Source organism: Arachis stenosperma, chromosome 1 (assembly GCF_014773155.1).
Source record: "Arachis stenosperma cultivar V10309 chromosome 1, arast.V10309.gnm1.PFL2, whole genome shotgun sequence".
Taxonomy (NCBI): domain Eukaryota; kingdom Viridiplantae; phylum Streptophyta; class Magnoliopsida; order Fabales; family Fabaceae; genus Arachis; species Arachis stenosperma.
Genome location: NC_080377.1, coordinates 22,875,700 through 22,900,687, shown reverse-complemented (window position 1 = coordinate 22,900,687; position 24,988 = coordinate 22,875,700). Strand labels below are relative to the sequence as shown.

Here is a 24,988-nt window from a genome sequence, read left to right as displayed (position 1 = left end):
CCTCAATTTCAGCTAGAAAATACCTGAAATCACAGAAAAACACACAAACTCATAGTAAAGTCCAGAAAAGTGAATTTTAACTAAAAACTAATAAAAATATAATAAAAACTAACTAAAACATACTAAAAACATACTAAAAACAATGCCAAAAAGCGTATAAATTATCCGCTCATCAGCTGGTAAAAAAAGAAAAACGGCAAGTGGATGATGTGCATCGATTATACCGACTTGAACAAGGCATGCCCCAAAGACCCATATCCACTTCCCAGTATTGATACCTTAGTAGATGCGAGCTCAGGGTATCAATACTTGTCGTTTATGGATGCCTACTCAGGATACAATCAAATCCCGATGTATAAGCCGGATGAAGAAAAAACCACATTCATCACACCCAGAGCAAACTATTGCTATGTGGTCATGCCTTTTGGATTAAAAAATGCTGGGGTCACATACCAAAGGTTGATGAATAAGGTGTTCGCTCCACACATCGGGAACTTAATGGAGGTCTACATGGACAACATGCTGGTGAAAACCAAGGAGGAGATTGACCTCTTGACAGATCTCTCACAAGTCTTTAACACCGTAAGGTTACATGGGATGAGACTGAATCCTTCAAAATGTACCTTCGTGGTGGAAGTGGAAAAATTTCTAGGGTTCATGCTAACACAAAGGGGGATCTAGGCAAATCCCGACAAGTGCAAAGCTATTCTAGAAATGAAAAGCCCGACTTGCTTAAGAGAGGTTCAACAATTGAACGGCCGGCTTGCTGCCCTCTCTAGGTTTCTGGCGGGATCAGCGCTAATATTCCTTCCACTATTCTCTCTACTAAGAAAAGGATACCAGTTTGAATGGACTTCGGAATGCAAAGAAGCATTCCAGGAGTTCAAAAGGTTCTTAAGCCAACCTCTAATTTTGACCCGACCAATTGTTGGGGAAGAGCTTGTCATGTATTTGTCCGTGACGGACAAAGCTATAGCATCAGCTTTAATACGGAAAGATAAGGTCGGGCAGCATCCTGTATACTTCACTAGCAAAGTCCTACAAGGCCCTGAGCTAAGGTACCAAAAACTGGAGAAGTTTGCGTACTCCTTAGTAGTAGCCTCACACAGGCTACGACCTTACTTCTAAGCTCACACAATAAAGGTTCGAACGAACTAACCCACGAAGCAAATTCTCCAAAAAACGGATATTGTGGGTAGAATGGTTTAATGGGCAATAGAGCTCTCCGAGTTCGACCTAAAGTACGAAGCTCGGATGGTAATCAAAGCTCAGTACCTCACCGACTTCATAGTAGAATATGCAGGAGACAAAGAGGAAGAATTCACTACGTGGGAACTATACGTAGACGGATCCTCAAACAAAGTAGGAAGCGGTGCAGGCATAATACTGGTCAATAAAGAGGGAACGCAAATTGAGGTCCCTTAAATTTGAATTTCTGGCTTCCAATAATCAGGTAGAATATGAAGTCTTGATCGCAGGAATAAAACTGGCAGAGGAAGTCGGTGCGTCAAAAGTGATGATATTCAACGACTCTCAAGTGGTGACCTCCCAGATAAATGGAGAGTATCAAGCAAAAGATCCCAATATGAAAAGGTACTTGGAAAAAACCTTGAAATATCTTAGGCGTTTCACAGAGACCGAGATGAAGCATATAACTCGGGACCTCAACAGCAGAGCAGACGCCCTTTCCAAGCTAGCAAGTACCAAACCGGGAGGGAATAATAAAAGCTTGATCCAAAAAACTCTCCAAGAGCCCTCTGTAGTAAAAATAGAGGCCAAATAAGATGTCTTTGAAATCTTCGGATTAGACCTCGGTTGGATGAACCCTTTAGTCGAATACCTAAAATTCGACATCCTGCCCAAAGAGGAAAAAGAGGCTAAAAAGATCCAGAGGGAAGCACAAAACTACACACTGGTGAAAAATATTAAAAGGGGGATATCAACACCACTGCTAAAGTGCATCCCGACCTCAAGGACAACCGAGTTGTTAGAAGAGGTTTACAATGGAATCTGCGGGAACCATCTTGGGGCTAGGTTGTTAGCCAGAAAAGTAATCCGAGCTAGGTTCTACTGGCCGACCTTGCAAAAAGATACCATAGAATTCGTGAAGAAGTGCCAACCATGCCAAATGCACACAAACTTCCACGTTGCTCCCCCTGAGGAGCTAATTAGTATAACGTCTCCCTGGCCGTTCGCAAAATAGGGATTGGATTTGCTAGGACCATTTTCCCAAGCGCCTGGGCAAGTAAAATACCTAATAGTGGGAGTAAACTACTTCACGAAGTGGATAGAAGCAGAACCATTGGCCACTATCACCACTCAGAGAAGTCGGAAGTTCCTCTACAAGAACATAATCACAAGGTATGCAGTGCCTCACTCCATCACCACAGATAATGGCACTCAGTTCACCGATTCGACCTTCAAAAGCCTGGTAGCCAGCATGAAGATCAAGCATCAGTTCACCTCGGTAGAACATCCGCAGGCAAATGGGCAAGCCGAGGCAGCCAATAAAGTCAAACTATCAGGACTAAAGAAGAGGTTGCAAGATGCAAAGGGAGCCTGGACCGAGGAGCTCCCACAAGTACTTTGGGCTTACCGGACCACACTTCAGTCTGCCACAGCGGAAACACCCTTCCGACTTGCTTATGGCATAGAAGCCATGATACCAGTTGAAATCAACGAGCAAAGTCCAAGGGTGAGCTTTTACGACGAGGCTGGAAACATACGGGGGCACAAAGAAGAACTTGAGCTCCTCCCCGAAGTTCGAGAGCAAGCCCAGATAAGGGGTGAGGCCCTGAAGCAAAGAATGGCGAATAGGTACAACAAAAAGGTCATTCGGAGAAGCTTTACCCCAAACGATTTGGTCTTGATCAAAAATGACATAGGAGTCAACAAGTCTGGGGAAGGAAAGCTTGCCGCCAATTGGAAAGGACTGACGATCGAATTTTCTATCGGTAAAGAAATTCACAAATATAATCGCGTTGTAAGTATAGCTTCTAAATCAACAGAAAAATCCTTTCATACAAACGTTTGGTTGTCACAAGTAACAAACCCAATAAAATTTATAACCGGAGTATTCAAACCTCGGGTCGTCTTCTTAAGAAATTGCAGGGAAGTATGATTTATTATTGGTTATGGAAAACAGTATTTTTGGGTTTTTAAAGGTTTGAACAAGTAATTTAAATGGCAAGGAAAATAAATTAATAATTAATAAAACTCTTGGCGAGATATGAGAATTAAAATTCCTATCCTAGTTATCCTTATCAATGGTGATGAGAATTATATGTTTGCTCCCACTAAGTCAAGTGGTTAAATTAAATTAACACCTAAAGTCCTAGTCAACTCCTAAGGAAAGACTAGAGTTATAGGAATCTAAATCAATCAGCAAAGATATCAATTATCAATCACAATGAGTTTGACAACTCAAGAGTTACCAATTAATCAATCAGAACCAAGAATATGAGAAACTAAATAAAAGTCATATGTCTGAAATACCTCAAATATTAATAAAAGAAATTAGATCCAACATGGAAGTTCATAAGCCAATCTTAACAAACTAAAATAAAATAATAGAATAAATAAAAGTAGACGATAAATTGAAGTAAAGGAACATTGAACCTATGATTGAAAAGATGAAATCCTAATTCCTTTAAGAGGAATCCTAATCCTAAATCCTAAGAGAAAGGAGAGAACCTCTCTCTCTCTCTAAAAACTACATCTAAACCTAAAATTGTGTGTATGATCTGATGTCTTGAGTCTCTGTATGTTCCCTGACTTTAATATGTGTTTCTGGGCCAAAATCTGGGTCAAAACGCGGCCCAAAATCATTTTTAGCGTATTTTGTAATTTCTGCAGATCGCTGATGAGCGGATAATTTATACGCTTTTTGGCATTGTTTTTAGTATATTTTTAGTATGTTTTAGTTAGTTTTTACTATATTTTTATTAGTTTTTAGTTAAAATTCACTTTTCTGGACTTTACTATGAGTTTGTGTATTTTTCTGTGATTTCAGGTATTTTCTGGCTGAAATTGAGGGACCTGAGCAAAAATCTGATTCAGAGGCTGAAAAGGACTGCAGATGCTGTTGGATTCTGACCTCCCTGCACTCGAAGTGGATTTTCTAACGCTACAGAAGCCCAATTGGCGCGCTCTTAACTGCGTTGGAAAGTAGACATCCTGGGCTTTCCAGCAATGTATAATAGTCTATACTTTTTCCGAGATTTGATGGCCCAAACAGGCATTCCAAATCAGCTCAAAACTGCCCAGCGTTAAACGCTAGAACTGGCACAAGAATGGGAGTTAAACGCCCAAACTGGCACAAAAGCTGGCGTTTAACTCCAAGAAAAGTCTCTACACATGAAAGCTTCAATGCTTAGCCCAAGCACGCACCAAGTGGGCCCAGAAGTTGATTTTTATGTCATTTACTCATTTCTGTAAACCCTAGGCTACTAGTTCTCTACTAATAGGACCTTTTGCTATTGTATTTTCATCTTTGGATCTTTGATCATCTTTAGATCTTTGAATCTTTTGATCATGTTTTGGGGGCTGGCCTCACGGCCATGCCTAGACCTTGTTCTTATGTATTTTCAATGGTGGAGTTTCTACACACCATAGATTAAGGTGTGGAGCTCTGCTGTACCTCGAGTATTAATGCAATTACTATTGTTCTTCTATTCAATTCAGCTTATTCTTGCTCTAAGATATTCATTGGCACCCAAGAACATGATGAATGTGATGATTATGTGACACTCATCATCATTCTCACTTATGAACGTGTGCCTGACAACCACTCCCGTTCTACAAGCAAACAAGGCTTGAATGTTTATCTCTTGGATTCCTTAATCAGAATCTTCGTGGTATAAGCTAGAATTGATGGCGGCATTCAAGAGAATCTGGAAGGTCTAAACCTTGTCTGTGGTATTCTGAGTAGGATTCAAAGATTGAATGACTGTGACGAGCTTCAAACTCCTGAAGCCTGGGCGTTAGTGACAGACGCAAAAGAATCACTGGATTCTATTCCAACCTGATTGAGAACCGACAGATGATTAGCGGCGCTGTGACAGAGCGCGTTAAACATTTTCACTGAGAGGACGGGACTGTAGCCACTGACAACGGTGATGCCCAACATACAGCTTGCCATGGAAAGGAGTAAGAAGGATTGGATGAAGACAGTAGGAAAGCAGAGAGACGGAAGGGACAAAGCATCTCCATACGCTTATCTGAAATTCTCACCAATGAATTACATAAGTATCTCTATCTTTATTTTATGCTTTATTCATAAATCATCTATAACCATTTGAATCTTCCTGACTGAGATTTACAAGGTTACCATAGCTTGCTTCATACCAACAATCTCCGTGGGATCGACCCTTACTCGCATAAGGTTTATTACTTGGACGACCTAGTGCACTTGCTGGTTAGTTGTGCGAAGTTGTGATAAAGAGTTGAGATTGTAATTGAGCGTACCATGTTGATGGCACCATTGATGATCACAATTTCGTGCACCAAGTTTTTGGCGCCGTTGCTGGGGATTGTTTTGAGTTTGAACAACTGACGGTTCATCTTGTTGCTTAGATTAGGTATTTTTCTTCAGAGTTCTTAAGAATGAATTCTAGTGTTTCAAGGTGATGTTCTTATCATCACCAAAGCTGATTGATTCTCATCAATTTAGCTCTTGAATGCAATGTCCTACTGAAGCTTGGCTAGCCATGTCTAATTCCTTTAGACTGAAGCTTTAGACTAACATTGCATGATTCCTGGAATTCTCATTAAGAATTTTGATATCCTTATTTTCATTCAATTTTCGAAAAAAATCCAAAAAAATTATAAAATAAAAAAAACCAAAAATATTTTATGTTTCATGTTGAGTCTAGTGTCTCATTTTAAGTTTGGTGTCAATTGCATGTTTCTTTTCTTCTTGCATTTTTCGAATTCATTCATGTGTCGTCATTAATCTTCAAGTTGTTCTTGATGATTTCCTTGTTCTGATCTTTAAATTCTCTTGTCTTGTGTGTTTTGTTGTTTCACATATGCATTCTCATTTTGTTAGTGTCAATAGTATACAAACTTTTAAGTTTGGTGTCTTGCATGCATTGTTTATTTGATTTTAGTTGCATTTTGATTATTCCTCATTATTAAAAATCCAAAAAAAATTTTAATTTGTGTCTTTTCAAGTTAATAATACAGAGAATTGAAGATTCAGAACATACAGCAGAGGAATTACACAGAAAAAGCTGGGCGTTCAAAATGCCCAGTGAGGAAGGAAAATTGGCGTTTAAATGCCAGCCAGGGTACCTGGCTGGGCGTTTAACGCCCAAAAAGGTAGTATTTTGGGCGTTAAACGCCAGAATGGATACCATTCTGGGCGTTTAACGCCAGGATGGTACAAGAGGGAAGATTTTGTTTTCAATCCAAAATTTTTTCAAGTTTTCAAAATTTTTCAAAATCAAATCTTTTTCAAATCATATCTTTTCAATCATATATTTTCAAAATCAATTTCTTTCTTTTTCAAAGATACTTGCTAACATTTAATGATTTGATTCAACATATCAAGTATGTTGCCTTTTCTGTTGAGAAAGGTTTAATGTTTGAATCATATCTTTCCTTGTTAGCCAAGTCATTAATTTTCAAAATCAAATCCTTTTAAATTGTTTTTCAAATCATATCTTCTCAATCATATCTTTTTAAAAATATATCTTTTCAATCATATCTTTTAATCACATCTTTTTCAAAATAATTTTCAATCATATCTCTTTGATTTCTACTTTCAAAAATCTTTTTCAAAAATCACTTTATTTCTTTTCCAACTTTAATTTCAAAAATCATTCTTCAATTTTTCAAAATATTTTTAAAATATTTTTAATTTATTTTCGAAAATTTCTTCCCCTCTTCTCACATCCTTCTGTTTATGGACTAACACTACTCCTCAATGCACAATTCGAACTCCATCTTTCCTTGATAAGTTCGATTTTTCTACCTCTTCCTTCTATTTTTCTTTTCCTCTAACACCTCAAGGAATCTCTATACTGTGACATAGAGGATTCCATATTTTCTTGTTTTCTTCTCTTTCATATGAGCAGGAGCAAAGACAAAAGCATTCTTGTTGAGGTTGACCCTGAACCTGAAAGGACCTTGAAGCGAAAGCTAAGAGAAGCTAAAGCACAACTCTCTGTAGAGGACCTAACAGAAATCTTCAAAGAAGAAGAACCCATGGCAGCCGAAAATAACAGTAATGTCAACAATGCAAGGAAGGTGCTGGGTGACTTTACTGCACCTACTCCTGACTTCTATAGGAGAAGCATCTCTATCCCTGCCATTGGAGCAAAACAACTTTGAGCTTAAGCCGCAATTAGTTTCTCTAATGCAATAGAATTACAAGTTCCATGGACTTCCATTGGAAGATCCTCATCAGTTTTTAGTTGAATTCTTGCAAATCTGTGACACTGTCAAGACTAATGGGGTTAACCCTGAGGTCTACAGACTTATGCTATTCCCTTTTGCTGTAAGAGACAGAGCTAGGATATGGTTGGACTCACAACCTAAAAAAAGCCTGAACTCTTGGGAAAAGCTAGTCAATGCCTTCTTGGCAAAGTTCTTTCCACCTCAAAAATTGAGTAAGCTTAGAGTGGAAGTCCAAACCTTCAGACAGAAGGAAGGTGAATCCCTCTATGAAGCTTGGGAAAGATACAAACAATTGATCAGAAAGTGTCCTTCTGATATGCTTTCTGAATGGAGCATCAAAGGTATCTTCTATGATGGTCTGTCTGAACTGTCCAAGATATCATTGGATAGCTCTGCTGGAGGATCTCTTCATCTGAAGAAGACGCCTGCAGAAGCTCAAGAACTCATTGAAATGGTTGCAAATAACCAATTCATGTACACCTCTGAAAGGAATCCTGTGAACAATGGGACGAATCAGAAGAAAGGAGTTCTTGAGATTGATACTCTGAATGCCATATTGGCTCAGAACAAAATATTGACTCAGCAAGTCAATATGATTTCTCAAAGTCTGTCTGAAATGCAAGCTGCACCAAGCAGTACTAAGGACGCTTCATCTGAAGAAGAAGCTTATGATCCTGAGAACCCTTCAATGGAAGAGGTGAATTACATGGGAGAACCCTATGGAAACACCTATAATCCTTCATGGAGAAGTCATCCAAATCTCTCATGGAAGGATCAACAGAGACCTCAACAAGGTTTCAACAACAATAATGGTAGAAGAAACAGGTTTAGCAATGACAAGCCTTTTCCATCATCTTCTCAGCAACAGACAGAGAATTCTAAGCAGAGCCACTCTGACTTAGCAACCATGGTCTCTGATCTAATCAAAACTACTCAAAGTTTTATGATTGAAACAAGGTCCTTCATTAGAAACTTGGAGGCAAAAGTGGGACAGCTGAGTAAGAAAGTTACTGAACTCCCTCCTAGTACTCTTCCAAGCAATACGGAAGAAAATCCAAAAGGAGAGTGCAAGGTCATCAACATGGCCGAATTTAGAGAGGAGGAAAAGGCAGTGATCGCCACTGAGGAGGACCTCAATGGACGTCCACTGGTCTCCAATGAGTTCCCTAATGAGGAACCATGGGAATCTGAGGCTCATAATGAGACCATAGAGATTCCATTGGATTTACTTCTGCCATTCATGAGCTCTGATGAGTATTCTTCCTCTGAAGAGGATGAAGATGTCACTGAAGAGTAAGTTGCTAAATACCTTGGAGCAATCCTGAAGCTAAATGACAAGTTATTCGGTAATGAGACTTGGGAGAACGAACCTCCTTTACTCACCAAAGAACTGGATGACTTGTCTAGGTAGAAATTACCTCAAAAGAGACAGGACCTTGGGAAGTTCTCAATACCTTGTACCATAGGCACCATGACCTTTAAAAAGGCTCTGTGTGGCCTAGGGTCAAGCATAAACCTTATGCCTCTCTCTGTAATGGAGAAGCTAGGGATCTTTGAGGTGCAAGCTGCAAGAATCTCACTAGAGATGGCAGACAATTCAAGAAAACAAGCTTATGGACTTGTAGAGGATGTTTTGGTGAAAGTTGAAGACCATTACATCCCTACTGATTTCATAGTCCTAGAGACTGGGAAGTGCATGGATGAATCCATCATCCTTGGCAGACCCTTCCTAGCCACAGCAAAGGCTGTGATTGATGTGGACAGAGGAGAATTGATCATTCAAGTGAATGAAGAATCCTTTGTGTTTAAGGCTCAAGGACATCCCTCTGTACCCATGGAGAGAAAGCATGAAGAGCTTCTCTCAAAATAGAGTCAAATAGAGCCCCCACAGTCAAACTCTAAGTTTGGTGTTAGGAGGCCACAACCAACTTCTAAGTTTGGTGTTGAACCCCCACATTCAAACTCTAAGTTTGGTGTTGGGAGGTTCCAACATTGCTCTGAGTATCTGTAAGGCTCAATGAGAGCCCATTGTCAAGCTACTGACATTAAAGAAGCACTTGTTGGGAGGCAACCCAATGTTATATTTATCTATTTTCCTTTGTTATTTTATGTTTTCTGTAGGTTGATGATCATGGAAAGTCACAAAATCAATTGAAAAAGCAAAAATAGAATAAAAAATAGAAAGAAAAATAGCACACCCTGGAGGAAAACCTTGCTGGTGTTTAAACGCCAGTAAGGGCAGCAAATGGGCGTTTAACGCCCAGTCTGGCACCATTTTGGGCGTTTAACGCCGGAAAGGGGCACCAGACTGGCGTTAAACGCCAGGAAAGGGCAAGAAGCTGGCGTTAAACGCCGAAATGGGCACCAGCCCGGCGTTTAACGCCAGAATTGGCATAAAAAGCATTTTTGCTCGCCACTTAGTGCAGGGATGAATTTTTCTTGACACCTCAGGATCTGTGGACCCCACAAGATCCCCACCTACCCTACCACTCTCTCTCTTCTTCACCCATTCACCAATCACCTCAATACCTCTTCCCCAAAAACCCCTCACCTATCAAATCCCACTATTCTCTTCACCACTCACATAAAACCCCACCTACCTCACCATTCAAATTCAAACCACTTTCCCTCCCAAACCCACCCATAATGGCCGAACCCTACCCTTCTCTCCACTCCTATATAAATCCATCTTCACCACCTCATTTTCACACAACCTAAACACTACTTCTCTCCCTTTGGCCGAACCACAAAGCCACCTCCATCTCCTCCATTTCTTCTTCTTCTACTCTCTTCTTCATTCTTTTGCTCGAGGACGAGCAAACCTTTTAAGTTTGGTGTGGTAAAAGCATTGCTTTTTGTTTTTCCATAAACATTTATGGCACCTAAGGCCGGAGAAACCTCTAGAAAGAGGAAAGGGAAGGCAAAAGCTTCCACCTCCGAGTCATAGGAGATGGAGAGATTCATCTCAAGGGTGCATCAAGACCACTTCTATGAAGTTGAGGCCATGAAGAAGGTGATCCCCGAGGTCCCTTTCAAACTCAAAAAGAGTGAATATCCGGAGATCCGAAGAAGAGGTTGGGAAGTTCTTACCAACCCCATTCAACAAGTCAGAATCTTAATGGTTCAAGAGTTCTATGCCAATGCATGGATCACCAAGAACCATGATCAAAGTGTGAACCCGAACCCAAAGAATTGGCTTACAATGGTTCGGGGGAAATGCTTAGATTTTAGTCCGGAAAATGTAAGGTTGGCATTCAACTTACCCATGATGCAAGGAGATGAACACCTTTACACTAGAAGGGTCAACTTTGATCAAAGGTTGGACCAAGTCCTCATAGACATTTGTGAAGAGGGCGCTCAATGGAAGAGAGATTCAAGAGGAAAGCCGGTTCAACTGAGAAGGCATGACCTCAAGCCCGTGGCTAGGGGATGGTTGGAGTTTATCCAACGCTCAATCATTCCCACTAGCAACCGGTCCGAAGTTACTATAGACCGGGCCATCATGATTCATAGCATCATGATTGGAGAGGAAGTAGAAGTTCATGAGGTTATAGCCCAAGAACTTTATAAGGTGGCGGACAAGTCCTCTACCTTGGCAAGGTTAGCCTTTCCTCATCTCATTTGTCACCTCTGTTATTCAGTTGGAATTGACATAGAGGGAGACATCCTCATTGATGAGGACAAGCTCATCACTAAGAAAAGGATGGAGCAAACAAGAGATCCCACTCATCATGAAATCCCTGAGATACCTCAAGGGATGCACTTCCTCCACAAAACTATTGGGAGCAAATCAACACCTCCCTAGGAGAATTGAGTCCAACATGGGACAACTAAGGGTAGAGCACCAAGAACATTCTATCATCCTCCATGAAATTAGAGAAGATCAAAGAATCATGAGAGAGGAGCAACAAAGGCGAAAGAGACATTGAGGAGCTCAAGCACTCCATAAGATCTTCAGGAGGAAGAACAAGCCGCCATCACTAAGGTGGACCCGTTCTTTAATCTCCTTGTTCTTTATTTTCCTGTTTTTCGAAAATTATGCCTTATGTTTATCTATGTTTGTGTCTTATGATCATTAGTGTCTTAGTGTCTATGCCTTAAAGTTATGAATGTCCTATGAATCCATCACCTTTCTTAAATGAAAAATGTTCTTAATTGAAAAAGAAAAGAATTGCATGAATTTTGAATTTTATAACAGATTAATTATTTTGATGTGGTGACAATACTTTTGACTTCTGAATGTATGCTTGAACAATGTATATGTCTTTTGAATTTGTTGTTCATGAATGTTGGCTCTTGAAAGAATGATGAAAAAGGAGACATGTTACTGAGGATCTGAAAAATCATAAAAATGATTCTTGAAGCAAGAAAAATAGTGAATATTCAAAAAAAAAAGAAGAGGGAAAAAAGAAAAAAAAGAAAAAAAATAAAGTTGTGATCCAAGGCAAAAAGAGTGTGCTTAAGAACCCTGGACACCTCTAATTGGGGACTCTAGCAAAGCTGAGTCACAATCTGAAAAGGTTCACCCAATTATGTGTCTGTGGCATGTATGTATCCAGTGGTAATATTGGAAAACAGAGTGCTTTGGGCCACGGCCAAGACTCGTAAAGTAGCTATGTTCAAGAATCATCATACTTAACTAGGAGAATCAATAACACTATCTGGATTCTGAGTTCCTATAGAAGCCAATCATTCTGAATTTCAAAGCATAGAGTGAGATGCCAAAACTATTCAGAGGCAAAAAGCTAAAAGCCCCGCTCATCTAATTAATACTGATCTTCATAGATATTTTTGGAATTCATTGCATATTCTCTTCTTTTTATCTTATTTGATTTTCAGTTGCTTGGGGACAAGCAACAATCTAAGTTTGGTGTTGTGATGAGCGAATAATTTATACGCTTTTTGGCATTGTTTTTAGTATATTTTTAGTATGTTTTAGTTAGTTTTTACTATATTTTTATTAGTTTTTAGTTAAAATTCACTTTTCTGGACTTTACTATGAGTTTGTATGTTTTTCGGTGATTTCAGGTATTTTCTGGCTGAAATTGAGGGACCTGAGCAAAAATTTGATTCAGAGGCTGAAAAGGACTGCAGATGCTGTTGGATTCTGACCTCCCTACACTCGAAGTGGATTTTCTAGAGCTATAGAAGCCCAATTGGTGCGCTCTCAACTGCGTTGGAAAGTAGACATCCTGGGCTTTCCAGAATGTATAATAGTCCATACTTTGCCCGAGATTTGATGGCCCAAACCGGCGTTCCAAATCCGCTCAAAACTGCCCGGCGTTAAACACCGGAACTGGCACAAGAATGGGAGTTAAACGCCCAAACTGGCACAAAAGCTGGGGTTTAACTCCAAGAAAAGTCTCTACACATGAAAGCTTCAATGCTCAGCCCAAGCACACACCAAGTGGGCCCGGAAGTGGATTTTTATGTCATTTACCCATATCTGTAAACCCTAGGCTACTAGATCTCTACAAATAGGACCTTTTGCTATTGTATTTTCATCTTTGGATCTTTGATCATCTTTAGATCTTTGAATATTTTGATCACATTTTGGGGGCTGGCCTCACGGCCATGCCTAGACCTTGTTCTTATGTATTTTCAACGGTGGAGTTTCTACACACCATAAATTAAGGTGTGGAGCTCTGCTGTACCTCGAGTATTAATGCAATTACTATTGTTCTTCTATTCAATTCAGCTTATTCTTGCTCTAAGATATTCATTCGCACCCAAGAACATGATGAATGTGATGATTATGTGACACTCATCATCATTCTCACTTATGAACGCGTGCCTGACAACCACTCCCGTTCTACAAGCAAACAAGGCTTGAATGTTTATCTCTTGGATTCCTTAATCAGAATCTTCGTGGTATAAGCTAGAATTGATGGCGGCATTCAAGAGAATCCGGAAGGTCTAAACCTTGTCTGTGGTATTCTGAGTAGGATTCAAGGATTGAATGACTGTGACGAGCTTCAAACTCCTGAAGCCTGGGCGTTAGTGACAGACGCAAAAGAATCACTGGATTCTATTCCAACCTGATTGAGAACCGACAGATGATTAGCCGCGCTGTGACAGAGCACGTTGAACATTTTCACTGAGAGGACGGGACTGTAGCCACTGACAACGGTGATGCCCAACATACAGCTTGCCATGGAAAGGAGTAAGTAGGATTGGATGAAGACAGTAGGAAAGTAGAGAGACGGAAGGGACAAAGCATCTCCATACGCTTATCTGAAATTCTCACCAATGAATTACATAAGTATCTCTATCTTTATTTTATGCTTTATTCATAAATCATCTATAACCATTTGAATCTGCCTGACTGAGATTTACAAGGTGACCATAGCTTGCTTCATACCAACAATCTCCGTGGGATCGACCCTTACTCGCGTAAGGTTTATTACTTGGACGACCCAGTGCACTTGCTGGTTAGTTGTGCGAAGTTGTGATAAAGAGTTGAGGTTGCAATTGAGCGTACCATGTTGATGGCGCCATTGATGATCACAATTTCGTGCACCAATCGCGCATGTCACGCGTACGTGTCGGTCACGCGTATGCGTCATTCAGCAATTTTCCTCTCCACGCGTGCGCGTCAGGCACGCGCTCGCGTCGTTTGTGCGAACTCCAATCCATGCGTACGCATCCAGCACGCGTCCGCGTCGCTGTGATTTTGTCCAAATCGCGCACACGCGTCAGCCATGCGTGCGCGTCGCTGTTCGCTGGTTGTCTCCTTTATTTCTTGTGCTCCTCCCCTTTTTGCAAGATTCCTCTCCATTCTCTAAGCCATTCCTGCCCTATGAAGCCTAAAACACTTAATCACATGGATCACGGCATCGAATGGTATAAAGGGGAATTAAAATACGTAATTAAAAGATCTCTAGGAAGCAAGTTTTCAATCATAGAACTAAACTAGGAAGGAATTGTAATATCATGCAATTCATATGAATAAGTGGGTGAAAAGCTGATAAAAACCACTCAATTTAGCACAAGATAAACCATAAAATAGTGGTTTATCAACCTCCCCACACTTAAACATTAGCATATCCTCATGCTAAGCTCAAGGAGACATAGAGAATGAATAAGGAAAAGTGAGACTCATGAAATGCAACCTATGTATATGAATGCAACTACATGCTAAAATGATTCTACCTACTTGGTGAAAAAGTAAATAAATCTTTCAAGAACAAATATGAACTGGATTTCACTAATTCAAATCACAAAATAAAGTACAAGTAAACTTGCAAAAAAAAATAGCTCATGAAAGCAGGGAACAAGGAACCGAGCATCGAACCCTCACTGGAAGTGTATACACTCTAATCGCTCAGGTGTTTAAGGTTCAATTCTCTCAATTCTCTACTGACCTTGCTTTCTAAGACTTGCTCTTCATCTAATAATCAACAAAAATTCAATGCACAGATACACATATCAAGAGGTCTTTTAAGGTTTGTAATGGAGCCAAGGTCAAGGTAGGATTGTATTTGGTCAAGTGGACTAAAATTTGAATCCTTAATTAACTTAAACTTTTCCCACCTAACTTAAGACAATCCATGTAATTACAATGCAAGATCTAACTACCCATTAACAATGTTTACCACACATTCATGCATCCCAAATTTAAGTACAACTCATATGCATTGATATTATTACTTAACTTGGGGCATTTTGTCCTTTTTTTATTATTTGCGTTTTTTCTTTTCTTTCTCTCTTATTATTATTATTATTATTATTATTATTATTATTATTATTATTATTATTATTATTATTATTATTTTCTATTTTTCTTTTCTTAATCTATTTTTTTCCTTTTTCAATGCATATGATTAAAGTATTGAGTGCATAAATATGTTCTTAACATTTTTCACATTTTCACACAAAGTCTAATGATGAGCGGATAATTTATACGCTTTTTGGCATAGTTTTTACATAGTTTTTAGTAAGTTTAAGCTACTTTTAGGGATGTTTTCCTTAGTTTTTATGTTAAATTCACATTTCTGGACTTTACTATGAGTTTGTGTGTTTTTCTGTGATTTCAGGTAAATTCTGACTGAAATTGAGGGATTTGAGCAAAACTCTGAAAAAGGCTGACGAAAGGACTGCTGATGCTGTTGGATTCTGACCTCCCTGCACTCGAAATGGATTTTCTGGAGCTACAGAACTTCAAATGGCGCGCTCTCAACGGCGTTGGAAAGTAGACATTCAGGGCTTTCCAGCAATATATAATAGTCCATACTTTATTCGAAGAATGACGACGTAACTTGGCGTTAAACGCCAAGTTCATGCTGCTGTCTGGAGTTAAACGCCAGAAAAACGTCATAATCCGGAGTTGAACGCCCAAAACACGTCATAACTCAAAGTTCAACGCCAAGAAATGCCTTAGCTCGTGGATTGATCAAGCTCAGCCCAAGCACACACCAAGTGGGCCCCGGAAGTGGATTTATGCATCAATTACTTACTCATGTAAACCCTAGTAGCTAGTCTAGTATATATAGGACATTTATCTATTATATTAGACATCTTTTGACCACCTTAAACTCTTTATTCATTCGGTCACTTGATCATGGAGAGGGCTGGCCATTCGGCCATGCCTGAACCTCTTTTACTTATGTATTTTCAACGGTGGAGTTTCTGCACACCATAGATTAAGGGTGTGGAGCTCTGCTGTACCTCAAGTATTAATGAAGTTCTATTTTCTTTTATTCAAATGCTATCTTAGTTTTATTCCAAGATATTCATTCGTACCCAAGAACATGATGAATGTGATGAGTTAGATAACCCTCATCATCATTCTCACTGATGAACGCGCGTGATTGACAACCACTTCCGTTCTACATGCAAAGAAGCTTGAATGTGTATCTCTTAGATTCCCCAACAGAATCTTCGTGGTATAAGCTAGATGGATGGCGGCATTTATGAGGATCCGGAAAGTCCAACCTTGTCTGTGGTGTTCCGAGTAGGATCCTGGGAATCCAGAAAGTCTACCTTGTCTGTGGTGTCCGAGTAGGATTCCGGTAATGAATGACTGTGACGTGCTTCAAACTTGTAACCGCTGGGCGTAGTGACAACGCAAAAGAATCAATGGATTCTATTCCAGTAGGGGAGGGAACCAACCGGTGATTGGCCGTACTGTGACAGAGTGCGTGAGCATTAGCTTTCACTGCGAGGATGGGATGTAGCCATCAGCCATGGGTGATGCCTCCAGACTGGTTAGCTGTGCGAGTGACAGCCGCATAGGATATTTCCCCGTGAGGATGAAAGTAGCCACAGTTGATGGTGAACCCCTATACAAAGCTTGCCATGGAAAGGAGTAAGAAGGATTGAGTAGAAGGAATAGGATAGCAGGCGTCCTTGAGCTCTACAGCACCTCCATTCCGCTTATCTGAAATTCCTACCAATGAATCTACATAAGTATTTCTATCCCTTTTATTATTCCTTTTTATTTAATGATAATCACAATTACTCTTTAATCTCCCTAACTGAGAATTACAAGGTGACCCTAGCTTGCTTCATACCAACAATCTCTGTGGATTCGACCCTTACTCACGTAAGGTTATTACTTGGACGACCCAGTACACTTGCTGGTTAGTTGAACGGAGTCGTGAATTCAGCTGCTGCCCCTGTCAATTTCTAAAATCCAATTACAATGAATAAGAATCACAATTTCGTCCACCATCTAACATACTCAATTCCCAAACTAAATGTTTCCAAACCCACTTTCCCCACACTTAATTCATGAGCACTCTCACTAGTCTAAGCTAACCAAGGATTCAAATTAAGAACATTATTGTTTTCTGCTTAGAGTTAGTGATGAGCTAAAGTAAAGAACAAATGGGTAAAATAGGCTCAACATTGGTTTGCAAAGGATAATAAAAGGTAAGGCCATATGGGTATGTAAGCTCAGTGAAACAAGGCCTCAATCATATAAGTGCATGCATACATCAAATAATGGAAATATAGAAATAAGCAAGACAAAGATCATAATTTTAGAGAGAAAAATACACACCAAAAATAAAATATTGGTTGATAGAATGCAACCAATTCAATTAGGCTCAAAATCTCACTGGTTTTGTGTGTTCGAGCTCTAAACCATGTTCCAAAATAAAATTTCTTCAAACAAGTTTTTCAAAAAGTTTAATTCAAATTAGTGAAATGCTATAAAAAGTTTCTTGAAAAAGAAAATATTACTTCAACCAAGTGGTAAAATATGCACAAAATCAAACAAACATGCAAATGCAACAACTAATTTAGCAAAGAAAATTTAAACATTGGTGTTGAGATAGGAAGGTACTAACCCATGGAGATCGGTATTAACCTTTCCCCACTTAAATATTGCACCGTCCTCGGTACATGCTAAGATGTGCAGGTGGACGGGCGGTTCCAACTGGCGCTTTTCTCCGAAGATTTTGCAGATGGACTTGTCTATTTCCCCTTGTAAACATCTTCCGGTTCCCTTCCGGGTGGCCATCCTGAAAGAAAAAGGGAAGAAAAGTAACCCAGAAATAAAGATAAGAAAATAAATGAAGTATGGGTGGGTTAATGCCAAATGATAAGGGTCTCAATTACATGGAGCTTCAACATGTACGTGAGAAGATAGTAGGAGCAACGACATATCAATAGTGCAAGAATTGCAACAAAAGGGAGGAGTGTGGGTAATGAAAGAAAATATAAATTCATGTCAATGAAAATTAATACAAGTATCATAAAAGATTAGCATCGATTTAAATAATATTACCCAACAGTATAAAACAAGTCACTGAGCACCAAAATAATACCAGAAAAGACACAACAGTTGAATATGAACAAGCAACACCAATGGAAAAATAATAAATTTAGAAAAGAAAAGAAAAATATGCACAAAATTAAAATGAAATGAATGAAATATGCAAATAAATTAAGTAAAATAGAATGAAGGTGAAAAAGAATAAGAAGTGAGAGAAATAAAGTAAGAAAGAAAGAAGAAGAAAAGAAAAGATAGAAGAGATTAGGATTAGAAAAGAAAAGATAAGATAATTGGCGCTAATCTGGATAAGTTGTGCAGCGCAGGCGATGCAGACGCGTGAGTGATGCGGTCACGTGGTGCGCGATAAGGTCAGGTGACACGGACGCGTGGGTCACACGATCACGTGGCCTGATTTGTGCGATTGGTGCGAGTGCAGCCTCGCGTTCACACAACTTTCTGTTTGAACTCATTTTTGCCAAATTGTTCGGTGACGCGTTCGCGTGGTGAACGCGATCGCGTGAATGGCCAAACTTTGAAAAACGACGCGGACGCGTGGGGCACGCGTTTGCGTGGGGCACGCGTTTGCGTGGTAGGGCTTGTGCTCCTAGCATGATTTCAGTCCAATTCCAGCTCAACTTACTGCCATACACCCATTTACGTCGATTTCACAGAGCTACGCGTTCGCGTGGATTATGCGGACGCGTGGGAGGGGATTTTGCACATGACGCAGACGTGTGATGCATGCGGTTGCGTGGATATATTTGTGCCTAAGGCACGTCTCCAGCCATGCTTTCGCGTGACTCTCTGTTCACTTTTCTTTTCTTCCTAATGCACTTGAGACGCTGTTGCGTCGCGTGCTTTCTTTTTTTTTATGCAAAATGCAGAATGCAGTATGCAGATGCTGATGCAGATGTTATGAATAATTCCAGGTTCAATGAAATAAAATAAAATAAAACTAAAAAACAAACAAAACTAAATAAAATTATAATTGAAAAAAAAAAAGAACGATCATACCACGGTGGGTTGTCTCCCACCTAGCACTTTTAGTTAAAGTCCTTAAGTTGGACATTTGGTGAGCTCCTTGTCATGGCGGCTTGTGCTTGAACTCATCCAGGAATCTCCACCAATGTTTATAATTCCAATGGCCTCCCGGATTCCAACCAGGCGCAGAAAGTCTTCAAGCAAGTTGAAGCAAGTGACAGGGCCCCAAGAGTGTTGATTGCCAGAATGAATTCTGGGGTACCAAACTTTGCTTTTACACCCGTCTTCTTGTTGATCATCATGATTCCATCCGGGTAGCAAGCAATCTGAATTCTCACTAAAGTGGCCAAACAACTTCCTAGACCCATTCAGTTGAGCTTTACACCAACCTTTGCGTTTAAACTTTGAGCACACAACCATGTTGAACCTTGCTTGACAACTCCAACCACTAACCATCTTCCTCTTACTCGTAATGCCACAAAGAGCTCTAAGTTGACCATTCGTCTCCAGTAGCCCATATTCAAGTGGGAAAGTAAAGGTCAAGGAAGAGAATTTTACCCACTTGAATGTTGTATTGGACGGTAATGGCTTTAGGAGAGGTGTTTCTAATGATCTTCCAAGCTCTACTCCCTTGTGCTCTTCTTTGACAACTTCCACCTCTTTGCAATCTTCTTCAATATCAACCTCTTCCTCTTGGTAGATTTCTTCTAATTCAATCTCTTCTTCATTGTTCACCAAGGGCATGGGAGGTTGTGCTTCTTCTTCTTTCATCTCCATGTCAAGTCCAATGGGAGAGGATTCAAATGTAGATAAGAATTCATCAATGATCGAATCCATCTCTTGATCATCCCTTTCAAAGTCTTCAATCATGAGATACCTTGGAGGTTGTACACCATCCTCAACATCAGTTTCAAACGTCTTTGAAGGGGGCTCTATAACTTGACTTTCCCATGGAGGTTCAGCATCTCCTAAGTCTTCAACCACTTCTCCCTCTTCAATGGCAGGCGTAGCTTCTTCCAATTATTCCAATACAAAATAGTGTTGCTCATTGTCCACCAGAGTTTCTAATATCTCCTTTATGCTACGTTCTTCATTTGATTGTCCACATGTAGCCATGGGGTTTCTTGAGTATCCAAACATCGGGAAGGTAATCGATTTATTACTTGGTTCAGTTGGCGAAGGGTTGCATTAAGTTTCTCCACTGTTTCCTCAAAATGCTCCCTTGATTCTTGAGGTGATGGATATGGACATGGTACATAGGGAAGTGGTGGTTCTTGGGAGTAATTGGATTGGAATTGGGGTGGAGAAGGGTCATACGGTGGTGAATGGTGAAAATGGGCTTGTGAGTGTGGTGGTTTAAAGCTGTGTTAAGAAGGTGGTTCGTAGGCATATGATAGGGCTTGTTGGTAGCCACAGGGGGATCCACTATATCTATTACCTTGACATGCATTCTGGAAGGATCGTGGTCCATGGTATCTTGGAGGGTGTTGTTGCCTAAAGGGTTGATCAGATCTTCGCAGCTCCGTCCATCTTTGATTGCCTTGACCTGGATGCATGTTCCTGTTATAGCTTCCATTCCTTTCAACAAAATTAGAACCAAACTCAAAGCGAGAGGGGTGAGAATTCATAGTAGCTAATAGAAACAAAAAGGGAAAACAAAAACAAATAAACAAGTAAAAAATATTTATAATAACCAATAATAAGGCACACGTTTGCAATTCCCCGGCAGCGGTGCCATTTTAACGATCGGATTTTCTATCGGTAAAGAAATTCACAAATATAATCGCGTTGTAATTATAGCTTCTAAACCAATAGAAAATCCTTTCATACAAACGTTTGGTTGTCACAATTAACAAACCCAATAAAATTTATAACCGAAGTATTCAAATCTCGGGTCGTCTTCTCAACGAATTGCAGGGAAGTATGATTTATTATTGGTTATGGAAAACAGTATTTTTGGGTTTTTAAAGGTTTGAACAAGTAATTTAAATGGCAAGGAAAATAAAATAATAATTAATAAAACTCTTGGCAAGATATGAGAATTAGAATTCCTATCCTAGTTATCCTTATCAATGGTGATGAGAATTATATGTTTGCTCCCACTAAGTCAAGTGGTTAAATTAAATTAACACCTAAAGTCCTAGTCAACTCCTAAGGAAAGACTAGAGTTATAGGAATCTAAATCAATCAGCAAAGATATCAATTATCAATCACAATGAGTTTGACAACTCAAGAGTTATCAATTAATCAATCAGAACCAAGAATATAAGAAACTAAATAAAAGTCATATGTCTGAAATACCTCAAATATTAATAAAAGAAATTAGATCCAACATGAAAAAGTTTATAAGCCAATATTAACAAACTAAAATAAAATAATAGAATAAATAAAAGCAGACGATAAATTGAAGTAAAGGAACATTGAACCTGTGATTGAAAAGATGAAATCCTAATTCCTTTAAGAGAAATCCTAATCCTAAATCCTAAGAGAGAGGAGAGAACGTTTCTCTCTAAAAACTACATCTAAACCTAAAATTGTGTGTATGATATGATGTCTTGAGTCTCTACATATTCCCTGACTTTAATATGTGTTTCTGGGCCGAAATCTGGGTCAAAATGCGACCCAAAATCGTCTTCAGCATATTCTGTAATTTCTGCAGATCGTGCATGTCACGCGTACGCATCGGTCACGCGTACGCGTCATTCAGCGATTTTCCTCTCCACGCGTGCGCGTCAGGCACGCGCTCGCGTCGTTTGCGCGAACTCCAATCCATGCGTACGTGTCTAGCATGCGTCCGCGTCACTATGATTTTTTCCAAATCGCGCGCCCGCGTCAGCCGTGCATACGCGTCGCTGTTCGCTGGTTGTCTCCTTTATTTCTTGTGCTCCTCCCCTTTTTGCAAGCTTCCTCTCCATTCTCTAAGCCATTCCTGTCCTATAAAGCCTGAAACACTTAATCACATGGATCACGGCATCGAATGGTATAAAGGAGAATTAAAATACGTAATTAAAAGATCTCTAGGAAGCAAGTTTTCAATCATAGAACTAAACTAGGAAGGAATTATAATATCATGCAATTCATATGAATAAGTGGGTGAAAAGCTGATAAAAACCACTCAATTTAGCACAAGATAAACCATAAAATAGCGGTTTATCAAGGACCATACAAAATTAGAGAGGTCTTAGGAAAAGGATACTATAGGGTGACAGACTTAAACGACACCGATCTACCCAGGTCGTGGCATACTTGTAATATGAAAAGGCACTACAGTTGAAAGCGAACTCCACTCCCTGATGTACTCTTTTTCCAACTTCATGGTTTTCTCCCAGAGAAAGGGTTTTCCTGAAGGGGGGTTTTAACGAGGCATCAAAGTGGGGACTAAGGGGGCAACAAAAATTGTAAAAACCCTTAGTAGTAAAAAAGTACCTTTACAAATAAATAAAGATCTTTTTCCATATCTCTTTACAAATTCATTTTCATGTTTTCACTCTCTCTACGAAACGCGCCGACTTAAGCTCGACAAAACCTGAAAATCCTATGAACCGACCTAGATGGTCGTCAGGATAAAACGACGAGGTAAAAGTCGGTGTAAAGAGGTTATAAAAGTAGATCATGTAAGAACTCGGAGGCTAGCCGACTTATGAGTCAGAGAACCCGAGAAGAAAGGAAATGTATCGCAAAAATAACCTAAGTTACGGAAACTCAATAAAGAAAAATTGAGTACGAGGAATATCAAAAAGAGATAAGAAAATCCATCGAAAAATCAAAGACAGAAACTGTCCCCAAGTCTTAAGAAAAGTTCAAGATAACTTAGATAAGGGATAGCCAGCCAAGGTAAAAGTTTTTCCAAAACAAAGGGTTTTCAACAAGAGAAAAGGATAAAAAAAGGTTTCATCAAAACCTAAAAAGAAAGCATGCAGGCCAACGTAAATATAACCTATAACCCTTATCCAAAAGGGTATTTTTAATTTTGTTTTTTTCCATAAAGGGCTAAAAAAATGTCACAGTACCAACACCCACCACAAAAAACAATAAAGATAAAATTGTTTAAAAAATGGGGGACCCACAGGCCGGGCCCCCATATAGCCACCATAAAATTAATTGGAAGAAGGAAGGTCACCACCACCAAGAGGAAGATCATCGCCAGAGCCAGAAAGAGCAGTCGGAGCACCATCAAGACTGGGGAGAGAAGTCAGAGCAGCACCAAGGGAAGACGGGGCAGGATTATCGGAACCCTTCTCGGAAGCCTTTGAGGAACTCGGAGCATCTCCTGGTCGGGGAGGGGATTTTATTATCCTCTGTCCTCGAGTCTTCAGCTCAGATTCGGACACAGGTCGGGGAGGAGAAACAATGACCCCGTCAATAACTATCTTATCAGGGTCCAAAGGAGAGAGATCCAGGTCGGGAGCAATAACCCCGACCTGTTCTTTAAAGATCCTCCACGCCTCCTCGGCCCCTTCGGTGATAGAGTCCTCCAGCTCCACGTAGGCATCCCGAGCTCTCACCAAATCCTTCTTCACCTCCACAAGGTCTTGGAACAAGCTCGAATAGCTCTGCTCTACTTTCTCCCTCAGACCCTCTACCATGGCACACCGGCCCATTAATTTCTTCTCCTTCTCCCGGAGACTATCCCTCTCCTCCTACAACTCGGTGACCTCCTCCTTCAACCTCTTCTCCGCCTCTTGGTATAAGAGAATCCTCCTCTCTAGCTCCTCAACCCTCAAGGATGAACCCAAAGAGCTAAGGGGAGTCTTCTAAAAAATATCCAGAAGCCTTGTACACACCCCCGTTGCCCTAACACTCCTCTGAACCAGAATATTAAGGTGGTTTCGGATAGAAGCATCATCCATACTTATACGAGTATAAGGATAGATGTGATCCCGAACAAACTGAGGCATATTAGACTTAGCCTCACCTTCAAAAGAAGAGCCAGACTCTAAAGTCTTGTGCTTCTTCTTTCCTGGCTCAGGGGAGGATCGGGGAGGAGGGAATGGAAGAGACGAGGTGGAAGAAGATAAAACAATAGGTTGGGAAGAGGTCCCCAAGTTCTGAGGAGGGGGAGGAAGAGGAGGAGGAGAAGGGCCTGCAGCCCTGGCACCACCAACTCTGGCGTGAGACCTCGCCTTGGCCTCCTGAACTCTTTGGTAAGATTCTATGGAATTCTTCTTCGTCATCTCTGCAAAAGCCATTAGGTAATAAAGTCAGTAAATAAATCAGAGAAAACAACTCGGGTGACCACCAGGTCAGAAAACATAACAAACAATATGACGCTACCTAATTGGGCCTGCACAAAGGTCAGAGACTCCTGAAGGAACTTTTTCGTATCTAGATAAGGGGCCATCCCCCATACTTCTCGGAGGAACCCCACAATGGCTGCCTCCACCTCATCCAAATCATCCAAACTATATTTTTCACAAGGAGAGGCCTCTAGCCAGTACAGAGAAAAGCGAGGAGAAAAATCTTGGTCCAGGAAAAAAGGGTGGTGACCCTATATAGATTGCACTTTGAAAAATAAGTTTTTAAAATCATGGAAGGATTCATCAAAAAGGGTAAAAACTCTCAAACTTTGTATGGCCCGGAAAGACACCCACTGCTATTTGTTATTTTGCCAACTGAAGGGCTTGGTCATGTGAAAAAGAAAAAAGAAAATCTTCAAAGAGGTCAAAAAATCTAGGGCATGGCTGATAAATTAATAAATTTTCAAAAAACCCCAAGAGTTGGGGTGAAGCTGGGTGGGGACTACACGACAATAAGATAAAACGGCTATCTCAAAGTCAGAAAAAGGAAGGAGAACGCCCAAGCGGGTGAACAGGCTTTCAACATAAAGAAAAAATGAGGGTCTGCGGCAGAAGCTCTTCCAAAACAAACCCGGTCTTCTAGACCCGG

At 40.1% G+C, this 24,988-nt stretch overlaps 1 protein-coding gene and 1 non-coding gene across 2 annotated transcripts; one reads left to right on the top strand and one right to left on the bottom strand.

Annotated features, from left to right (window-relative positions):
* Nucleotides 1–351: 351 nt before the first annotated feature.
* LOC130976443 (uncharacterized) lies at nt 352–20,294 on the top strand. The gene is made up of 3 exons (XM_057901316.1): nt 352–582; nt 2,204–2,954; nt 20,215–20,294. The coding sequence occupies exons 1-3, from the start codon at nt 352–354 to the stop codon at nt 20,292–20,294; spliced, it is 1,062 nt and encodes a 353-aa protein (XP_057757299.1).
* LOC130955251 (small nucleolar RNA R71) lies at nt 7,616–7,723 on the bottom strand. Its single transcript, XR_009076682.1, has one exon. It is a non-coding gene; the product is annotated as a small nucleolar RNA R71 (small nucleolar RNA).
* Nucleotides 20,295–24,988: the final 4,694 nt, after the last annotated feature.

Excerpts from the sequence above, each read along its gene's own strand:
- LOC130976443 (XM_057901316.1), top strand. The coding sequence starts at position 352 with ATGTATAAGCCGGATGAAGAAAAAACCACATTCATCACACCCAGAGCA. Across the intron at positions 583-2,203 it reads TCTCACAAGTCTTTAACACC|GGATTGGATTTGCTAGGACC; the intron begins GTAAGGTTACAT and ends TTCGCAAAATAG. Across the intron at positions 2,955-20,214 it reads GACGATCGAATTTTCTATCG|CCATGGGGTTTCTTGAGTAT; the intron begins GTAAAGAAATTC and ends GTCCACATGTAG.